At 34.7% G+C, this 23,576-nt stretch overlaps 1 protein-coding gene across 23 annotated transcripts in view; it reads right to left on the reverse strand.

Moving 5' to 3' along the window:
• The window catches only part of PPFIA2 (PTPRF interacting protein alpha 2), a 502,911-nt gene that overhangs the window by 414,504 nt on the left and 64,831 nt on the right, over window positions 1-23,576 (reverse strand). For 17 of the 23 annotated variants that reach the window (XM_055095939.2, XM_055095950.2, XM_055095948.2 and 14 more), the window contains one exon: window positions 5,642-5,695. The exons of the other annotated variants lie outside the window; for them this stretch is intronic. In XM_055095939.2, the coding sequence (XP_054951914.1) occupies window positions 5,642-5,695 (54 nt within the window). The remainder of the gene's footprint in view (window positions 1-5,641; window positions 5,696-23,576) is intronic. 23 annotated transcript variants of the gene reach the window in all.

Consider the following 23,576-nt stretch of genomic DNA (forward strand, 5'->3'; position numbering starts at 1 on the left):
AATCCCTCATTTCCCCCTTGAAAATGCTCTATCTCGTTGGTTTCTTGTCACGATGAATGGTACCTTCATCCACTCAATTGCCAAACCAGAAAGTTCCAATATCAGCCTTGACTTCTCAATAGGCCTCAGTCTGCTTCCAAACAACCACCTATTCTTGTATGTTCACCACGTTCTCAGTATCTCATGAGTCAATCCATTCTTCTCCATTCTTGTTGTCACCTTATAGGCTTTTATTAACCATCTAATTTTTTAAAAAAATAATGTTGAGTTTCTCCTGTGATATTGCCCTCAGTTATTGTTATAATCTAGGGAGACAGACAAAAAAAAGTCACCATGATCATTTTCATCACTATCCTTTGGAAGAATGACTGCAAGTCTTTTCATAGGTCTCTTTGCTTTAGTCTTTTCTCTAATTCGCTCTCCAACTGGTAACAAGAAAATGTTTCTAAAGGGAAGATCTCATTGACTCTTCTGTTTAAAGACTTCAATGCTTCCCTTTGGTCTTTAGTATAAAGTACAAATTCCTTCCATGTAATTTATCATATTCTTGCCCAGGCTTAACTTTCTAGCCTTCTATCTCACCTTTATCTGCCATGCCCAGGTTATTTTATACTTTACTACATGATGTTATTTTCTCATTTTTTACTTATGCAGATGCTGTTTCCTCTGCTGAATATACCATGGTCCCCCCATCACTTGGCGAACATCAATTCATTCTACAATTGGCAAGAAAGAAATTATTATTTTCTATTTGCCTTGCTTGTTTCTCCAGCCCCTTTCTATTCCCATCAATTGGATTATGTGATACTCTTACTTGCTTTCATCTCATCTTGTGCTTACATGATATTATAATTGGTTTTTGCCAAACTGTTCATTCAAGTATATTGTAAGATTCTGAAATGAGTAACTGTGTATTGATTATCAGTGTCTCCAAAACCTAACCAAATGCTATAGTATAGCCTAGCACATAGTGTACACTCAAATATATATTGAATTTGAAATAAACAAATAGGAAAATGAAAGGAAATAATATAACAATATAAGGTTGAAATATAACAATATAAGGTTGAAATAATTTAAATTAGGACACGATTCAGATTAATATTATTTTATTATCTTATCTGTTGAAGTAAATGAGTAGAACATTGTCACTTTTGAATAATCAAATTAAAATCAGTTTTGTAGATTTTTAAACTCTAAGACCATTTACAATTTAAAATATATATAATTTGGTCTAAACAGCACACTCAGAAAATTGAAATTGTTTTAAATTCTGTGGTGTGTTTATCTAAATTGCTAAGGACCATCAGGAAGACAATTAAAATGAGAACAGAAAGTACAATTCTGTTTCCTCAGTGGGGAAAAAAAACCTAATAGAGCTTAAGAATGTTCAGGACAGTGTGCATAGCAAGCCCAAGGATATGAATTAGATGGGTAATCACTTATTCATCACACTCTAGAAATAAAGAGAACCATTAGCATTTAGGAAAAAAACCAAACTTAGAACATTTAAAAGTATTAAGTTCTATAGGGAGCAAAATGTATAAATCTTATTATTCCAAAGAAATAAATAGAAAGAAAACAAGGAAGAAACTGAATACCTTCAGTGGTATTCTTGCTATAATTACTATATGAGGCAATGAAGTAGATTTAATTTAAATCCTGATAATAACATTTTGTAACATACAATGAAACATCTTCACATTTGACCAATGTATGTTACAACGAAAATGCTCTGGAATGTCTCATGTAGTCTCTTTATTAGATTTTTGTCAATATCAGCCCTTAAAAACATCAGAAATAATAAGAAAGTAAATAGCTACATAACAATCAAAATATTTTCCTAAACCAAATTGCAAAGAGAAACACCTTTCATTGTGTATATACAGACTCTGCTTGAGTCTGTTATCACTAAACTTAACTCGTATGGCCAAGCTGATCCACTAAATCCTACCTGTTGACTTACACCTAGTCCACAGTCTACAGACAATTCTGGCACCAGGGCAGGGGTTGTCTTAAAAATTACACCTCTCCTACTGGCTCATGGGTTCAACACAGGAAGGGATCCTTCACACTGCTGGTTACACACTGACCTGCACAACTACAGCTCTCCAGATAGCAGGTTCATGCTTTACAGATATATAACAGAGTTCATGCATTGTACCCCAGTACTTCAGTATTCAAAGTCCTCTTGGCCATAGGTACCAGACATGGATATACTTTACCCTGGCCTTGCCAGGGGTTGGCTGACAATGTGGGGCACTTTGATTCTTTACAGTTCCCAAGTTTTTTACATTTTAATATTGCTCATATTTAAAACATAAAACACTATGACAAAGTGGTATATTTACAAAGCACTATTTAATTTAATAACGAATTTTGCACTTTCAATTTTGATTATCTAGTTTCTTTTCCTTTGTACTTCTATGTAAATATAAATTCTATGCTCTTATGCTGGAGGTTAATCTGTGATCAAATTTTTATGAATGGAAACATATGCCAAATATAGAATATCTTTCGATGTAATTTTCAAAGACAGTTTTAAGTTAATATTTAACAGATACTATTTTTTTCTCCAATGATAAAAGCATTTATTTTCTAAAATAATTATGTGATTTGGAAAAATCTGCAAGTTGTGTTTGCTGCTACAATTAATTTACAGTTTCTGAATTAAAATCCTTTTCAGAAACAGGCCATTTGTAAAATTTTGAATCACCCTTGAAAATCATGAATGAGTGATTTTCTTTTTCTTTATTAACATTAAAACTGAGAATTTTCAATAAAATCTATTTAACACTTATTGTTAAAAATATTAATACAAAATTCTCCTAGAGTTCTCAAATTTATTCTTACTAGATATGCAAATTTGCTTATAATGACATTTGCAAATTTGACACAACCTTCTATATATGCCTTACCATTTGAAATAACAAACTTCACTCTTTTTTCTAATGCTTCAGAAATAACATTTATGTGTACCCACAGCAAAATTTGCAATTTTAAACATACCATTAACACTTCAAGATACCTCTGAGATTTCTATTACACTGGCAAAGAAATTACTTGACAGCTATGCATCCTTATGAGAGATCATTCACTCAATACTTGATGTATTCTGTTCAATAAATGAAAAAATATAAGACTTTGAATTTCTTACCAATGAAAACATCATCATAGAATGGTTTCTAGAAAAAGCATAGCTTTTGAAGTAGACAATAGTATTTTGATGATCTATTAAAATGACATTTTTTAGAGAAAGGAAAAAATACACTTTGGGAGGCCAAGGCAGGCAGATCACTTGAAGTCAGGAGTTCAAGACCAGCCTGACCAACACGGTGAAACCCTGTATCTACTAGAAATACAAAAATTAGTTGGGCATGCTGGCGCATGCCTATGATCTCAGCTACTCGCTAGGCTGAGGCAGGAGAACCCTTTGAACCCAAAAGGCAGAGGCTGCAGTGAGATCAGGCTACTGCACTCCCATCTGGGTGACAGACAGAACAAGACTCCGTCTCAAAAAAATTTTTTTTAATTTTAAAAAGGAGAAAATAATTTTTAAAACTTGAAATTGATTTAGATTATGTATAATTTAATCTGACTTTCAGTTTTCTAACTTGGAGGCAAAAACAATTGCTTCATTCATTGCTTTATTCTTAAATAATGGAAGTAACCCTAGATACTATTGGGCTAAATACCTAGATACCTTAGATACTTAGGGCTAAAGAAAATGACTGTTACATAGCTCCCGGCAGTATGTTCTAGATAGCTCCTTAACAATGGGAGACACTAAATTAATGTGTACTACTGAACCCCTAGATTAGCTAAGCCCTTATGCACTCTGAAATGTTCATAATGTTTTCCACTCTACAAAATGTTATAAAACAAGCACAATCATTGAAACTTCAGAAAACGTAAGTATAAAATAACCATCATGGTATAGCACAGCCAAGAAAGAACTATCCTCTTCACAATATTATAAGTTGTTTTAAAAGAAAAAAATCTATCTATCTAAGTATACATATATAGATTGATATACTATACACACACATACACACACACACACACATATATATATATAGAGAGAGAGAGAGAGAGATAAAGTTGTATAACTCACGCCTATTCACTTTTATTTATTGGGAATGACATTGATGTCGTTTGCCTTCAGGATACCATTTTTCCTTTCTGTGACCTTTATTTTCTCCCTGCAAAAGGATTTTTTCAACAACTAGGCCACATACCCATTCAATCTTTCATGTTTGGAAACATGCTTTCTTAGAGGGTATGACAAACTAACTTATTTTAACATGTAAATAATGGATAAGATCTTTATCAGTACTTGGCAGAAGACAGATATTTTATTTTGCTTTGAACAAGAGACAAATCCTTTGAAACCAACTAATATCTAACTGTAGAATTCTTCCAGGAATCAGTGAACAGTTGAGGGAAGTATTTTGAAGGTAGTAGATCTACTTTTCTGATGTAAGTTGAATTCTATGGGCAAGCACTGTGCAAGGCAGAAGGGTAAAATTACATCACATAAGCACTCACCTGCGATACTTAGGTAAAAGACTGGCCATTAATCCTGCCAATATACTTTCTGGGTTGACTTACATTTCATCTTGCCTTACATTGTAATGTAATAGGTCTAGGGGATAAATACAAGCAGCTGTCTGCAGCCAATACATTTTCCACATAAATACTTATTATAAAAATAAAAAGAAGGAAAAGGACTATAATATGTTTTTTAGTCATACTTTAGGAGCAACTTGATGAAAATTAGATAACACCGTGAGACATATCTGAGTGAGAAAGAGCTAGAACAGAAAGTTATCTCTTTAACAACTCACTGGTGTTTTAATGGAGTTAAAGTACTTCACCTACATGCCTATGTGAAGAACAGCTAAAAAGTGATAACATTGAGTTCTGTATGTTCCTCATTAAATTTCATTTTGCTAAACAAAAAGCAAGTAATGACAAAAATGTATGCATTGACTATTTGTTGATATAAGTTGAATCTGTCTTATTACTTTAGATATACTTTGAATTTATTTTGGATCTCAAGCATGAAGTCATAGGGATGTCATCTCTATCAGTGTTTTCTGAAATCTGACATCACAGAAAGGACTAAGATGTTCCAATAATAGAACATCAAGCTTTTGTTGCTGCTTTTAAATTATAATTCATAGAAACTTTAGAACACTTTATAAACTTTAATTTCCTGGAAGCTTCCTGAATTAAGTAGAAAAGAACAATATCCAGAGTCAATACTATTTATCACATGGACATAATTTTTCTCAGTAACTAGAAAATATATTGCAACCCAAATACTATACTCATATTTAGAAAAACAAACTCTCCAGTTAGTAGAATACAAATTACTGAGATATTCTAATAAAGATTTTATTCCTATTTTTAAAGCTAATAAATTGAGATAAATTTGTATGAGTTGTTAAAACTTTTTAATAAAAACACCAGCCCACACCTCAAAGCAATTTCATACTTCTGTTATTAGTTTCTATAATAGCTGTATTTATAAAAATTACCTGCATATGACAAATAATATACAAGCAATCAACTGATAATCTGGTGTGTACACAATTCAATTCATCAACAGTTAAATTTAATGAAGAATCTAACTTACCGGTGGATCAGCCCCCTTAGAACCAGCCAGCCCTCCTGTTAGAGATTCGATATCCTGAAAAGGGGAGAGGTGTTGATTGTAAAGTGCTACTCAACAGCATGAAGAATCCCCCAGTCCCACAGTGTAATAATTTATTTAGCTGCAAAGTTAGGGCACGTCAGCTATTTTATTATTTTTTTGCAATCTTGGACACTGTAGTACTATACAAATAGTCTGCATCTAAAGATCTAGATATTCTCTCCAACTCTGGACAGTCTATAAAAAGAAAAACATGTAAACAGATTTTTTTAAATATGCAGATGTTTCATCTTTGAAGAGCTGAAGTGAGAGCAGAAAAAAGAAAATTTAAGAAAACTTCAGTTTAACGTACTATTTTGAAAAATATTAAACCCATGGAAAATGTTTAACCTAAAAATATTTAATTTTTTATTTTTTATGAATACATAATAGTTGTACATATTTATGACATATGATATTTTGATGTAAGTATTTGATGTGTAATAATCAAATTTAAGTCCATCACCTCAAACATTTATCATTTCATTGTTTTGGAAACGTTCCAAATATACTCTTCTAGCTATCATGAAATATACAGTAAATTATTGTTAACAATAGTCGCCCTATTGTGCTACTGAACATTATATCTTATTCATTTTATCTAACTGTAGATAAAAATATTAACCAAATCTTCTTTTTTCACCACCTCCCAACTAGCCTTCCCAGTCTGTGGTAACCACCATTCTATTCACTACCTCCATGAGATCATTTTTTTTATAGCTCTTACATATGAGTAAGAACAGGTGACATTTATCTTTTTGTGCCTGGCTGATTTTACCTAATATTCTCCAGGATCATCCATGCTGTTGCAAATTTTAAAAATTATAACTATGGTCTACTCTATTTCTACACATAGAGTATAAAAATATAAAGAGATCGATTTTTAATCTTTAATAGGTAACCACAGAAGGTCATGCTTGAGTAATAACTATAGTTGTTAAATTTATAAATGGAGAAATAGGAAATGGTGTGATAAGCTGTAGAGGCTGTGACCTGTTTATAGGGACAACTACAACTCAGCCCTATCAGTTCTAAGGCTTTGGTTCCAGGGTTACTAATGATTATATGACTTATTCAAAAGAAGTTGCAATTCTAGGTTTTAAAGTAAAATCACCCAGGTTTTTAGTGTTTGCAACTGATTTAAGTTGTAAACCATCCCTCATCCCTCCCAAATGAAAAAAACACAACTCTCTGCTAAAAGGCTGCTGGAAAGGAGTTTTGGGTTAAATCGAATGGTTACACTTCTTGGCTAAAAATGTTCTTTCTTATGACTCTGATCACCTCTTATCTGTTTGCATCTAGTTGGAAAGACAGGGATGAAGAGGGGGGAAATATAGTTGCATTAAGAAAGCAAAGAAGAAGGATAATTAAGTCCCAATTGAAGTAATGGAAATTTAAATGCCTATGATGAGGAAAAAGGCCAATATTTTGATATAATTAAGAGGACTTATGCTACTAATTCACTTAGGACTTAATCAGATGATTTTCCCCTTATATTGAAAAAGGGAGGACTCTTAATAATACAATATGGGGCTGGGATGAGCATGTGATGGAAACATTCAAGGAAGGGGACAGGGAAGGATGGTATTATAACTGTTTCTATCTGAAATGCTAACTGTGAAAAGGAACATAATGGGTAATGAATTTATTCATGCATAGTCTATTAAAGGTCACAAATGACAAGGAGTACTTACCAAGAAAATTATTAAATGGTCTTCTTTCTAATGGAAATATATATATATTTTTTTCTCTACCCAGAATCCTTTTGAGAAACTACTCCTTCCCCTCTCCCATTCTAGCTACAAAAGAGGCTAATAAAAATTGCTTCAAATATTGTAGGGACCTGCCAGAGAATTAAGGCAATATAGAATCTGAAAAACATAATGGTAGAGTTTAAGTCCTTGATTGTATCATTTGAGGAATGTTTGAAATGAGATGTTCTCTCTGCCTGCAATTCAGCTTAAAATAGATTTCTGGCTCTGAAAAGTAAAAATATCCTAATTATATCAGCATTTTTGGGTCTATTTGTAAAAGGCCCACCCTCTCCATCCTGTGCAAATGCTTTATTCCAACATCACGCCCAACATAAAAAAAATCAACTCATCTAAATTACCTGACCTTACATGTTCTTTAGCATTCTTATTGTCACTTAAGTAAATTTTGTCTTTGTATAATTAAAACAAAGCATCAAACACATGTATAAATTGACAAGGAATATTAATATCCTTATCAAATCCAAAGATAAAACATAAAATTGTCTTCAAATCTCATGGAATGAACAACATTAGGTAGTAAAATGACTAAAATATTAGATTTACAGAAAATAAAACACACAGCTTGCACTGTTTGATAATATTTCTGCTATGACCATACTGAAACAAGTTTCTGTTCATGTAAAATGTTATTTCCAATTATACTTAAAATGAAAAAAAGATACCAAGTGCATTTGGAGTTAATACATGTCTTTCTTTGTAGAAAGGCATATAAGTTATATTAATGATATAATTTTTAATGAAGCTATCAGAGGGATAATAGAGAAACTGATGTGGATAACAAGTATTTTAGCAATTTAGTCAATGCATTTTCTCATATTTTGTAAAGTTTGATCATTAAGATTTCTTATCTAAGTAAGTTGTGCCAAGTTTCAGATTTTTAAAATTTTAAGCTCTTTGTGATTGTCATGTCTTGAGAAAAAATGAGAAAGAAGAATGTAGAAGATGAATGAAAAGGGCAATAAATTTTGTAGTTTTTAACAAATTGAATTCAAAATAAATTACGAATTCATGGCTCTAAATAGTATACAGATGTATATTCTTATCTCTAAATGGGTAAGTTGTAAATTGAATGTAAATCATTCAATTGTAAAAAAATGTTTGAGTTCATGTTCTATTTTGAGTGTAAGTTGAAAAGGAGTGTCCTACTTGGAGAGAGGTCCAAGTTAAACACGGCTTATCAGTTCATGCAAAAGGAATTTTCTCAGGTGTGCATAATGAACATAAGTGCGCATGGATACATTTATGTTGTAAAATAATAGATAAAACAAATACTTGAGGAACTCTGGACATATGATTACTACATAGCTTTCAAATGATAACTAAAAGTGAGTCAATATTTTTGATGGTTGTTGAATATTTTATCTGCAAAGTATAAGTAAAATCTTTGGCAAATGTGTCTATTTTCTTATTTCAATATATTTTATATAGATAACAACAAAAGGGGACAACAAATAGTATAAACATTGACTTCCTAGAAAGTTTTTTGACTTACTATTGTAAAAATATTATTTGTTTAATTAAAACACTCAAAACATCATTTTATTTTTAACTAGGCTACAGAATTTATTTAACCATATTGCATACCATATTGAGGTCATCATTTGCATCTAATAGATAATAAAATAGCTACTACTCAGTGAACAGTTGCTATGTGCCAGGTACTTTTATAAGTGCTTTGTAGATATTAATGCCATAATAAACTTATGTTAGTTAATTATTTTCTCACGTAAAAGGTTAGATAGTTTACATAACTCACACAGTATCATAGAGCTATTAAGAAATGGGTTATAAAACATATACATAGGACTCCAAACCTGTATTTTTTTAATTATCAGTCCTAGTGAACAGTTTCACCCTGGTACCCTGGTGACACTGCACATATCTATGTTGGCGATGCAGGTAAGGCTAAACCACAGGCTGGTAAATCTTGGTGGAATATCCCGTGACCCTCCCAGAACATGACAAAGGAGGCAGTCTTATGAGGAGCTTTTACATAGCTATTTCTTATTTGCCTCCCTCACACCAGTGAGGCATGGGACTTCCCACACCTCACACCTCCCTACACCAGGTCCATCTTCAGGATATCAAACTACTTAGGTGCAGTATGGAATTGGCTCCTCCCTAACAATACAGCCCACTTCTCTTGTTGCCTGTCATTTGACCCATCCAGTTCAGTGTTGTCCAGTGGAAATTGGGACCAGGGTCAGAATTAGAGCAGGTAAGTGAGGTGCCTATAGTGCAAAATTTAAGTAGGTGCTGGTTCTTAGGGTCATACAACTGCTGACCTGCACTTGTATAATCTTGATAGTGAGCACTTATTAAATTTTGTGCCCTAAGCACCTCACTTGTCTCATCTGAATCCTGGCCTTTCTAGGGACCTGAGGAGCTGAAACAATGGTAGCCTTCTTTATGCTGACTGTGTAAGTAACAAACATAAAACCATTTGGATTCATCGTCTCCTTATCACTCGAATCTGTAGAAGTGTAGCAAGCACCTACGCCATGTGGTTGCTCAGGGACTGCATGCTGCTTCACACTGGTATCCTCAATCATATGAATTTTTATCATCAATGCTGAATGAAATAAACTAGTATGTATTAATTATATAAGAAACTTCATTTCTTAAACATCATTTCAGATAATGAAAGCTTCATTTTCCTCTCCAAGGTGTGAAAAACCTAAGTGGGGTTATTAGCCAGTCCTTAACACAGCTGTGCAGATTCAGTTTTTCAACACTGGAAAGTTCTGGTCCTGGCATGAAAACCCAGTAAACCAAGGATGGCCAGTGAATCAGAAGTCTTAAAGCTTGGGAAGGTTGAGCTCCAGGAAGAGTGAGGTGATCAGTGTCAGAGCTCTAAGTAGAGTGAGACTTAGGGCATTCTCAGACTTGAGGAGTCTACATTGCACTGCATTTGTACTAGTGGTTGTTCGCCTGCACCTTTGCTCCCTGGCCTCCTGCTCCAAGAATTGGCATATTTTTCCCTTGACAAACACTTTGAATGATGGAGCTATAGGGATTAATAATGTGGCTCTCAGTGTAAGCCATCAAGTTCAGATACTGTAAGTCTTGCTTCCTTTGTGTGCAAGTGAAAAAAAAAAAAAGGATATTAGGATTTCAGGTCTTTCTCAGAGCTGTTGCTGGATTCTTATTTTTATCCCTGAAGAGCAGGATCAGCCAATTATGTTAAAGAAAAATATGATCAAATAATTTGGCTATCGAATACAGTAAGAATGAACAAATAAAATTCTAAAGAGTTAGTTGACTCTTGCATCACATATGCCACAAGACCCAAGATATCTTCAAACCTGAGAGTTATATTTAAAGTTAATATCAGGTTTTAAGCTTTCACTTGTTCAAAAAGTCACTTAATGTAATATGAAAATACTTAAAACATTATAATAATTGTCAGTTATGGGCATTTTAAATTTTCAGATTTATGCATTGTTATGGGTTAAATTATGTTCCCTGAAAATTCAGATGTTGAAATCTTAACCGTCAGTACCTAAGAATGTAACTGTGTTTGAATGTAAGGTCTTTAATGAGGTGATTAAGAAGAATGATCCAATATGACTGGTGTCCTTATAAGAAGCGGAAGAGATAGCAGGGATGTGTGCACACTGAGCAAAGGCCATATGAGAACACAAGAAGAAGGCAGCAATTTCTAAGCCATGGAGAGCGCCCTCAGAAGAAATAAAATCTGCAAACACCTTCATCTTGGAATTCTAGCCCCAGAACTGTGAGAAAATACATTTATATTGTTTAAGTCACTCAGTCTGTGGTATTTTGTTATAGGAGCCCTAGCAAACTAATGCATGCATATTTGTAATTTGGGACTAGTTTACAGATTCTTTGGGAAAAGTTATCATATTTCAATATAGAGTACATAACAGTTCATTAAGCAGTCTATAAAAAAAATCAGTATCAGTGGAATCAATGTGAAATAGTAAAATGACCATTTCTGTCTAATGGTTATATTTAAAATTATTTCAAGTCTTTAAAATATTTAATGAAGTATTATGTATATGTTAAAACTTGACAAAATTTATTGTATTCAAAATATTGAAATTAAGCATTTCTCTCATCTCCTTTATAGAAAAATTTCTCAAAATTCCCCTCTCCCAATACTTTCTGTTGATATGCCCTGTTGTGCCCACCACATCACTGCAACTCCTCTTATCAAGGTTGCCAATGACATCCTATCGTTCAAATTTAATTTTTCATGTTCTGTCATCATATTTCTTGATCGCTAAGCTTCAGTCGACACAGCTGACTACTCCATCTTTATTGAAATACTTTCCCCTTTTGGCTCTCATTTATTTTCACCCGCTACATGATTTTATTTAGTACTGTGGCTCTAAATATAATGCATGCTGATAAATTTTGAATTTCTATCTTCAGCTTCAACTTATCCTCTGAGATCCATACTGCCACTTCAATCTCCACTTAGATGTATTATAGCCATGTAAAATGCAATAATGCAAAATTAAACTCTTGATTCCATCACAACTCTTCCCTTAAATTAGGTTCCCATCCCAGTGATTGCCATCTTATTAAATGACATCACCATTCACCCAGTTGCTCAGGTCCAAATCCATCAGCAAACCCCACTAAGTCTATTGTAAAAATACTACTTGAATTTGACTACATCTCATTACCTTCATTTCTGTCATCCTAATCCCTTGTACTATATCAATAATATCTATCACATAAACTGAAAATATATATATATATATAGCTTTCTAACTGTTGTCCATGAATTTGTTATCTCCCTCTCCCCTATATATTCTCCACATAGTAGCCGAACTATCCATTTAAATTGTAAGTTAGATCACATTGCTGTCTTGACCAAAACCCTAAATGGTTTCCCAGCAATCTTAAAACAAAACACAAACTTATTGCTATGCTCTGTCATGCCCTGTATGATTTGGCTCTTGGCTATCTCTCTGACTATATCTTTTGCCGTTCTCCCTCTGTCCTGCCTTCTCAGACACAATGGCCTCCTTATGATTCCAAAAAAATATTCAAAATTTGGCTTCTATCTCAGGGCCTTTGCCCATGCTTTTCCTGCTTCTTAGGGTGCTCATTTCTAGATGTCCTCATCCATTTTGTGTTGCTATAAAGGATGACCTGAGGCTCGGTAATAAAAAATAAATAAAGAAAAAAAAGGTTTATTTGGTGCAGAATTCTGAGGCCAGAAAGTTCAAGATTGGACTTCTGCATCTGAGCAGGGCCTTAGGCTGCCCCCACCTATGGCAGAAGGCCAAGGGGAGCCAGCTGTGTGAAAGAGTGAGGAGGTGCCAGGCTCTTTGTAAAAACCAGCTCTCATGGGAACTAATAAAGAGAGAACCCACTCACCCCCAAGGGAGGGCATTAATCTATTCATGAGGGATCTGTCCCATGACCCAAACACCTCACAGTAGGTACCACTTCCAACATTAGGTGTCAAATTTCAACATGAGGTTTGAAGGGGACAAACATTAAAACCATAGCAGTAGGATATCCTCCTATTTAACTCACCCACTTCATTCAGGTCTTAGCATACCAAAATTCTGAATGACCTTCCAAAACTAATTATCTAAATCAGTCAAGGTTCCACCTGAACAAACTGACAAACTCGGAGACTATACAGAAGAACATTTAATAAAGGTATGATTTATAGAGGTATGGATAGTTTACAGGGTCCAGAGAAATGGTGGTACACGGGGACTAGCAACAGCTAGACGCTGTAACCACCCTTAAACCCAAAGAAGGTGCAAGAACAATGTAGTCAAGAGTCCAGCAAGAGGTGAATACCTATCATCAGCCTATAGAACAGCTTGCCACACAGTGGAGACTCAATAACTACTTATTGAATAATACAATTACTGAATGAATGATGTGATACTATTTTTACATATATAAAAAGCTGAATCTCAGAGTACATATGGTGAAGTGTGTCTTATTTTTGTATAACTGTATCACTTTGAAAGCATGGCTGAAAGCAATAATGTTTGCACAATAAATCTTTATAAAATGCCTGAGTGAATAAACTAATAAATGACTTGCCCCAAATCACACAGCTGGTGAATGCTTGAAAGAAGCTTTGAAATCCCAAGTGTTATAACTCCAAGCCCAGCATATTTTCTGTTCCATCATATATCACTAATGAGACATCCTCCTGAAAGAAAAACTCCTCAACTCTGTATTTTCTCATCTCTTGAGGTACTAAGTTTCTATATATTACATGGTTTCTAGTGCATCAGAAGGAAAAATGCAAAATTATTTAATAGTCAATAAACAATACATTAAATTCATCCTCTGGTTAAATACTGCCAATGCTTCCAATTAAAGGTCTGACACCTTAATCATTGTACAATCAATAAATCAATGCTTGAAAATTTGACCTAACATGTATGTCTGGCATTAATAAATGGTTCAAATATGTTAAACTAAAATCAGTAATGTTTATTTTTATGTAACATCTCATAGTGTGTTGGTTCACAGCACTGGGAATAAGTAATAGAAGACAAAATTTATTTTAAACAAATCATTCACTTTTTCACACAAGGCTTAATGGAAACAATCTTTCATCACCAAATACCAGCTCCTTAAGGCAAGCATCCAAATAATGAAGCTGAGTTTGTTAATGAGGCATCTTCCTCCTCAACCAGACTTAAGCAGTTAGTGTTTCCTTGACAACATTATAGGGTAAATTTCCTGGGAGGCATAGAATAAGCAGGAAACATACAGACCAATTTTATAAATCTTTCCTGTGTAAGCCAAAAGGTGTCCTTTTTAATTATTCTTTAAAACAAAAAAAGGGGAAATATCTATTTCTTTACTTTGAGTATAGGCCAGCCTGAATCTGAATTTTCCTTAAGCCACACAATTAATTCCTTCAAAAAAGAGCAGTTGAGCAAATTTTGTGGCTGAGGCACTGTACTCTTCATGGGAGGACACAATGAGGAGTAAATCAAGGTCACAGGTTTCATAGCATTCAGAGTCATGACATGCTCTCTGACTTTAAGGATTTTTCAGTCCAAAAGCACATAAATCTGCAGAACAGCATGAGGAAGAATTTTGAGAAATGTAGTGTTAAAATTATAACAGACAGGGGTTGTGGTGTTAAATTTTATAGTGTGACAATTAGTTTGGGTATTTCATATCGCCAGATTGTACTTTATTTTTGAATGCATATTGGGTAAGTGTCTCCAGGAACTGGTTGAGTAACATAATAATTAACATTTATTAAGCATTTACTGAAACAGACACCATGCTAAGAGCTCTACTGCCGCATTAGGTAACATCCTAACTCTCTTAGCCGTTATTATTTCCACCATTTCAAGATGATGAAACTGGGTCTTTCAGAGTTTAAATGACTTAACAAAGGTCACACAGCTAGTAAGTATTCAAACCAAAGAGGCTGATTCCAGAGGCAATGATTTTTAACAATGATGCTCTCTTGAATGAATTGAGGTATGAGAAAAGAATAGGGAGAACTTCTTGGTATGCATATGGTGACTTGGAAAAAAACATAAATACTTATTCACTATCTGAAGAAGAAATGCAACAAATTGCAGGCGGAATAATTCTGAGGTGGCTGATATCCTCTGATGGGAGGATGATTATCCTTGATTGACCTGTAAATGTAAGAGCTGAGAACATCAGATTTAGCCAAAAAGTAAAATTCCCAAAATCTTGGCTATATATTTCTAATTTCAAAGTCTTCTACCTGAATTCAAACCTAACTAGGAAATATAATGTGTATCAAAGGCACAAGTGTTTCAATAGTGCATAAGAATAGGGCTTTCTGAAGAAAGTGCCAGAGATTCAGGTTTTACATTTTCCACTTCATAAATTTTGTGTGTCGCTTTTTCTTGTCCATTCCTTTCCATATGGCTGAGGCGATAAAGGGAATGTTTTGCTAATTCCTGACTCAGTCTCAATCAATTTCGCTTTTCCAACTTTTCCACACTGATGCATCCTTGCTATCTCAAACTCACTATATCCAAATAAGACATCATCTTCTTTATCAGCCATTGCCATGGCCAACCGCCAATTTCCTATTCCTGTTGATGTTTTCAATAAGCAGTTAGTAATCCAATCTAGGTTTATGGATGTTAATGGAGTTTTCCCTTACTCTGGTATCCATATACCAATCCAGTCTAGTTTTCCTTGTAAATATCTGCTTAGTTGATTGCCTTCTTTCATTTACCATTGCATTTACTAGCTTAGTTCAAAACCTCATTTTATTTTCCCCTGACCCCTGGCTTTTTCCAAAACAGTGTCTTTGTTGAGTTCCTTTTTCCACTCTCACTTTCATATCATCTTTTCTTCCAACCAGTTCCGAAAGTGTGGCCTGAGGACCACCACCAGCAGCAGCAGCAACATCACCCAGGAACTCATAAGACATGCAATTTCTTGGGCCCTACCTGAATTCGGCTGCATCTGAAACTGTTTAACACACCCTCCAAGTGAGTCTGATGCAGGCTAAGGTTGGAGAACTACTGCCCCAGAGTGATGTATTTTAAATGCAAATACAGACAGGTTACTTCTGTACTCAAAATACTTAAGTAAGGTCCCCATTCCCAGGAAGGAAAGATAATCAAACCTCTGTACATGTGGTTTTCCATTGTCATCATACATTTCTGAACTACTTTTTTCACTTCACCTTTTACCACTTTCCAAAAAAGAAACCCTGCACTCTTATCATAATGAATCCTGCACTTCCTTATTGTGACAAGTGTCTTCTTTTATGTTTCTGCACCACGGATTCTTATGTCTAGAAAGCCACCCCTACCTTGTGGGTGAATGTAATTCATCCTTTGAAACTCAGTCTAGGCACCATCTCCTCTGGGGAGGCTTTCCTGAGTCCCTCAGACCAAAGGGAGGGTTCTACTCTAGCACAACAGAGGTACTGTCCCAAGAAACTTTGCCTGAGGGGTAGTCAACAGCTCTCCAATTTTACTTCAAGCCTGCAAAATGTAAGACACATGCAAAAATAGACAGCTTAGTGATCCAGAGAACAGGTTCAAGCCTGGCTTTACTACCTACTATCTGTGTGACCTTAGGCTAATTGCTTTATGTTCTTTACAGAAAATAAATCAATCTATGTCCTAGTACACAAATTAGAAAGGTTTGGAATATTTATTATAATAATTAATATTAATTTTGATAATTCATGGAAAGCTACCTATTGATAGCTTACAGTAAACAATATTAATTATTATTATTCATGTAATAATACATAGGCACAGTCTAGTTACACATGTGTAAATTAAAGATAGGCTATGGATACGGATTACATAAAGATATATGTTAAAACAGATAAGCATTAGAATACATGTAAATAAGACCCAAATATAGACTAAACTTAGGTATAAATCTCCATTAGATTTCTAGAGATTATTTTGCCTGAAAGGGAAGGAACCCTAAGATTCATTTTATTTCCCCACATAGCCTTATAACTTTTATGCATTTCTATGGCTTTGGTTATTATACATTTTTCACCAGTCATATTAAAGCATATTATTTTCATTCTTCCTAATAAAAAAATGAGTAATCTTTTTGCTGTACATTAAAAACTATGCATTGGGTAACATGTATACCATAAACCCATACAAATTTATTCCTCTTTAAATGTGTTATTTGATATCACAGGTTTATATACCATGATGTGGGAAGCTTTAAGTAGGTTAGAAATGTGCTATAGCCACTGAGAAGAAGAATTCAACATTTAAATGAGAATATCAATATTATAATCCTAGATACACATAATTTATGGGAGACTCACTTTTGTTTGATGGATGGGAGGCTCAATTACTGTAATTCTAATTTATAATTAAGTCTTCAATTACATGATGCTTAGATCTTCTCCTATCTGACACAAAATGCAAACAAATAACTAGAAAAATATAATACCATATAATTTAATTTTAAAAATCAGGTTTTATTTTCAACTCAGTAAATAGTAGCCTAAAATACTGGCTTAAAAAAAAAAAAACTTGGAGATTAGCCTATTGGAAGTGATTTTTGTAAGAGGGAAGAATAAAATACTGTCTTTTCCAACTGTTAATAACTGCAGTTCCACTGACTGTGGTACCTTAAGGCAATTTATCGGTCTGATTCATAAATAACCACAAGGCAGAATTTTTTGTGAACTGAAAGCAAAAACAGGGCAAGTGGTTTATGAAATATCTATATATATCTATCTGTTTTTAAAATAGATACTTCTAATAATAGATATTTCTAATACATATTTATTTAACCATATCTCTCCCTTACTAGAATTTAGGTATTAAGCCAATTAATATAAACAGTTTCAAGGTAATCATAAGCTGGCAAGAAAACAGATGATCTATATTCAAATTCAAGTTCACACTTCTAGAAAAAATTGGCATAGGATTTTCAGCTGAATATTAAGTATTTTATGGTCATACATTAATTTTGGAAGTAATAGCCTTGGAGGAATTAGATAGAGCTAGGGGGAGATATGAGATCTTAAATTAAAAAAAAAGAACAGCAATTAGCAACACTATCCAAAATCAGATATGCAAAATTTGTGAAAGGAAGTCTAATTTGGAACCTAAGAAACATGCAGAAAAATTCCCTTTGCATTGCTGTTTTCTTTGGGAAAGAAATTCATCAAGTTCTAAATCATAATTAGTTAATTTCAAATTTATTTTTTATTTTTTAGTTCAGTTTTTGAAATAAGTGATGATCATAATGTTAACAAGAAATAGCAAAAGAACATATGATTTATCTATTTTTCTTCTGGGCAGCTCCATTTCAATTGATGCTACCAGGATTCTATTATGAATAAATGTTTATAATACCAAATAATACTATTGAATGGAAATGTAACTGACTGATATCAGAGCATAAAATGCATTGATGTTATGTTATTCAAGTAATTGAGACTATAGCATAATGTAGGAGTCGTAGAGCACAGCATAGAGCTGGAGATTTAGAGTCGATCATAGAACATTCTATAGTCATTACATGTTCTACAGACAGTCTTGTTCTCCTTTTCATCCACTCAAGCTCCCCCTCCCCAAAATACAACTAAAATAAAGCTTTAAAGTTTATAATATTCTTTCATTTACTGGGATCAATTTAGAATATTTTATATCCTTATCTCTCCTTTCCTTAATATTTCTAGGACATATTTTTCATTACTTATACTTCCTCCCAAATGTAACTGACAGCATTCAAATGAGCCACACCACCAGGTAAGAATTTCAAAGTGCATACAATGCTAAGTTCCTTGGGGTTAGTGCAGTGGCAAAGTTTGGATATTTCTTTTGTTTGAGAGCAATCAAAACAGACAATACAGACAGTCCTTACTTGGCACAGTACAGTGTTAACTGTCTTTACCTTGCATGGCTCCATGAAATCAGTTACTATAAAGCAGGGACATGGCTCCCCTGGTTCTGATATGTACTGGTTTCAGTAAATACAGTACAGTACCACTCAAAGCAAGAATATAGTGGCATTTTAATGGTAGATAAATCTTCATCCCTTTGCCTCCAGCATCCCTTAAACTGGATTGTGAATCTTGAATGCATAGTGCAGTGGCTATGTAACACAATATTAAAATTGGAATCTTTCTCAATTTTAGCTTTGGTCCAAAGGCCAAAAATAATGTGGTGATGACCAGTATTTCCATATCCTTAAGCAAGGAGCTACATCAAGCCATGTGAAAATATTGTAAAACAGATTCTGCCAGAATTGATAAACATTATCTCTTAATGAGAGCATTATTGGCAAATTAGGCAGGAAATTTCTTCATGGAAAGTATACTAAATTTGCATTTCAGGATTTTTCACATCTTTACACTTAGGCACCAAAGTCTATTCCTGTCTCACTCCTCACCCTCCCACTCCTCCTCCCCCAACACACAGAGGTGACTATTCCTGAGGACCAGATTTGAGCTGCAGAGTGGGCAGTGCATCTTAAAGTGCTTGACCTAAGAGGACTGCTAGAAAAGTAAAGCAACGTGGCCCATGGGTAAACTACTAAATTCCATTCCATGTGAAGAGTATATTAATTTCCTATTGCTTCTGTAATGAATTTCCACAAATTAGTGACTCAAAATAACACAAATTTATTATTTTACAGATTTGAAGGTTAGAATCTAAAAATCAAGGTGTTGGCAGGGGCTATGTTCCTTCTGCAGACTTCAGAGGAGAATCCATTTCCTTGCCTTATCCAGCTTTTAAAGGCTGCATGCATTTTTTGGCTTATGGCCTCTTCCTCCATCTTCAAAGAGCATTATTTCAATCTCTAGTTCTATCTTCCCATCTCTTTTTCTAACACTAACCCTTTTGCCTCCTTCTTATAAGGACTCTTACATTGGATGCACCTAGCTAATTCAGAATTATCTCTCCATCTCAAGATTCTTAACCTAATGTTCTCACACCCACAATGTCCCAAAGGTAACATAGCCACATGTCCTGGGATATAAGATGCAGACATTTTGGGGGTTCCTTATGCAGCCTACCACAAGGGGTAATTAAAAACGTAAGTCAGAACAGGCTTGGCCTGAATGTAAGAATACCTTGGATTCAGACCAAATTAAACTTTCTTGACCAGCCCAGGCAGGAGTGACCTCTCCATCCACTGAACTTCCATTATACTTATTTTCATCTATATATTGCCTGATATTATCATTCTATGTGTTTTCTTTCCATATAAATCCTAACTCTCTTAGCATAGGTTTATCCATACCTCTCTATATTCTGTAATGTTTCAATAAATATGTTGATTCGAGAAAAATACATGGAAAGACAGTTTCAGTGGGCAGTTTCCTGTGTGTGGGAGGACTCTGCCTTAAAGTATCCTATTTCAGTACCTGAAATTCCTTTTATTATATACTGCTTTCTGTTCTGTGGCATTGAATGCTCAGGCACAATGACGAGATAACACCTTATTGGAATTAGTCACCAATACTAAGTGAATCATTTCAACAGATTTTGCCTGAACCTCCACTGCAAACTCATTAGGAGGAAGTATATTAAGTTAGTCATTCTTTTATTGTACAGATTGCATTTGCCAAGTGTCTTTCACATAAGATTAATTCAACAAGGACCTATTAATGGATAATAGTTAGCTAAAAGCAAACTTTAATTAGCTGTGGAAAGGAGATATGTAACTTTTGACCAGGGGAAACACCAAGAAACAGTATTTAGCAAGGAAGAAATTGTCCAAAAGAGAAAGAAGAAAAAGATACATTTTATTTTATAATATTCTTTAGAACGTCTTTGGAAATTGTGATAGGAAGACTCTAAAATGGTTCCTAGTGATTTTTACCTCCTGGTATTCACACCCTTGTGTAATCCCCCTCTCTTACATGTAGATGTTTAGGCCTAGTAAAAATATGGTTAAGTGTTGGGATGTCTTCTTGTCTCTTCTGAGATTAGGTTACTATAGACTGACTTTCTCTCTTCCTCTCTCTCTCTCTCTGACACACACACACATACACAAACACAGACACAGACACACACACACACACACACACACACACACACACAAAACCTGTCTGGGGGAAGTTGCCACATTGTACAGCTTATGGGAAGATCAAGGTAGCAAGAAACTGATGTCTCATGCCAACCACTAGCCAGGAAAGGAAGCTTGCCAAGCTCAGGTTAATTGAATTCAGAAGTTGCTCCTCCCACAGTTTGAGCCTGAGCTGATGTCAGCCCTAGCTGATACTTTGATTGCAGCCTTGTGAGAGATCTGGAGTCTGAGGACCCAGCTAAACCGTGCCAAATTCCTACCCACAGATATTATGAAATAATATACATTGTTTTAAGCCAGTAAGTGTTCAGGTAATTATTTACACAGGAATAAATAACTAATTTTAGAGTCAATATTCATATATTTCTAATCTGTTATTGAGTTTTCTATGTTCACCATACAAGTGCTCATTATAAAATAAAAATATTTTACAGGTTGAATCTTTTTAGACCAATGAATCCATAAAAGAAATAAGCAATTTTCTTCCTCTGGATTTTATGGTCTGGTATTATAATTCTAATTACACTTCGAAAAGCAAAGCGATGTTAGAAAAACAATAATAAATGATCAATCAATTGATTGATGTTGACAACTATCAATATGAATCATAAAATTGTACACATAACTTGTACTGTATCTGCTTCCACACATATTTTCATAGTATTGGTCAATTTTGAATGTATAAGAATCATTAAATTTCTAAGAAAAATATTTTTGTGGTGATAAATTCTAGGCAGAGTTTTGATACCCTAAAGCCATATAACTATCAATAAAGATATAAAATTCTATGACGAAAAAGCAATTATTTTTAATTATTTATAAATAGCTTGGCCAAGTTGACAATAATGTTTAAAAAGCAACTAATTTTTAGTTGCTGAATATATCATCACAGTAGATGATTTATACTTTTTTAAACCTGAAATACTTTCTAACATAAGTACTCCTTAGTCAATATCTCTGACCACATAATGAAAATATCTATCCAACTCATTTTTACCTAGTGTTTTGGAATAAATGAGGCAGTTTAAGTCTCTTTTCAGGAAGCATTATAAAGTGTATAAGAGATAATATGATATAGTCTTATATATCATAAGGTTAGATGTTTGTCCCCACCCAAATCTCATGTCGAATTTTAATCCCCAGTGTTGGAGGTGGGGTCTGGTGGGTGGTGTTTGGATCATGGGGGCAGATCCCTCATAACTTCGTGATGTCTTGGTAATAGTGAGTTCTCATGAGATCTGCTCATCAAAGAGTGTGTGGAACCTCCCCTCTAACTTTCTTTCACTTGCTCCTGCTTTCACCATGTGATGTCCCTGTTCCCCCTTCACTTCCCACCATGACTGAAAGCTCTCTGAGGCTTCTCCAGAAGCCAAGCAGATGCCCACACCATGCTCCTTGTAAAGCCTGCAGAACTGTAAGCCAATTTAAATTACCCAGTCTTATATATTTCTTTGTAGCAATGCAAGAATGGCCTAATACAGAAAATTGGTATCAGGAGTTTGGGGCACTGCTATAAAAATACCTAAAAATGTGGAAGTGACTGTGTAACTGGGTAACGGGCAGAGGTTGGAAGAGTTTGGAGGGCTCAGAAGAATACAAAGAGATAAGGGAAAGTTTGGAACTTCTTAGAGACTGGTTAAATGGCTGTGACTAAAATGCTAATAGTAATATGGATGGTACGGTCCAGGTGTCAAGGTCTTAGATGGAAATGAGGAACTTACAGGAACTGGAGCAAAGTTCACACATGTTATGCCTTAGCAAAGATCTTGGCTGCATTCTGTTCCTACTATAGGGATCTGTGGAAGTTTAAACTAAAGAGTGATGATTAGGGTATTTGATGAAAGAAATTTCTAATTAACAAAGTGTTCAAGATGTGGTCTGGCTGCTTTTAATAGCCTATGTTCAGATACAGGGGCAAAAAAAAATGACCTAAGATTGGAATTTATGTTTAAAAAAACAGTGCATAAAGTTTGGAAAATCCACACCCTGGCCATGTGATAGAGAAAGAAAAGAGTTTTTATTTTTCCAGGAGAGAAATTCAAGGAGGCTGAAGAGCAACCACTTGCTAGAGAAATTTGCATAACTAAAAGTGACCCAAGTGCTGATAGCCAAGGCAATGGTAAAAGGCCTCAAAAGCATTTCAGAAAACTTTGTGGCAGCCCCTCACATCCGTCACAGGCCTGGAGACCTAGGAAGAAAGAATGGTTTCATGGGCCAGACCTGGGGCCACCACTGTCCTGTGCAGCCTTCTTGGCATCCTGGTTGCTCCTGCTCCAGCCTTGGATCAAAGGGTTCCAGATACTGCTAGTGCTGCCAGATACTGATAGTGCAAAAGCCACTGAAAGCCTTGGTGGCTTCCATGTGGTGTTAAGCCTGTAGGTGTACAGAGTACAGGAGTGAATGAGGTTTGGTGCTATCTGCCTAGATTGCAGAGGATGTATTGAATAGCCTCAGTGCCCAGGCAAAAGCCTCCTGCAGGGGCAGAGTCCCCACAGAGAGCCTCTCCTAGGGAAGCTCCTATGGGAAAAGTTGGATTGGAGCCCCCACACAGGTTCCCCACGAGGGCACTGCATAGTGAAGCTATGAGAGAGAGGCTACCACCCTCC

The sequence above is a fragment of the Pan paniscus genome, chromosome 10 (genome assembly GCF_029289425.2).
Source record: "Pan paniscus chromosome 10, NHGRI_mPanPan1-v2.0_pri, whole genome shotgun sequence".
Taxonomy (NCBI): domain Eukaryota; kingdom Metazoa; phylum Chordata; class Mammalia; order Primates; family Hominidae; genus Pan; species Pan paniscus.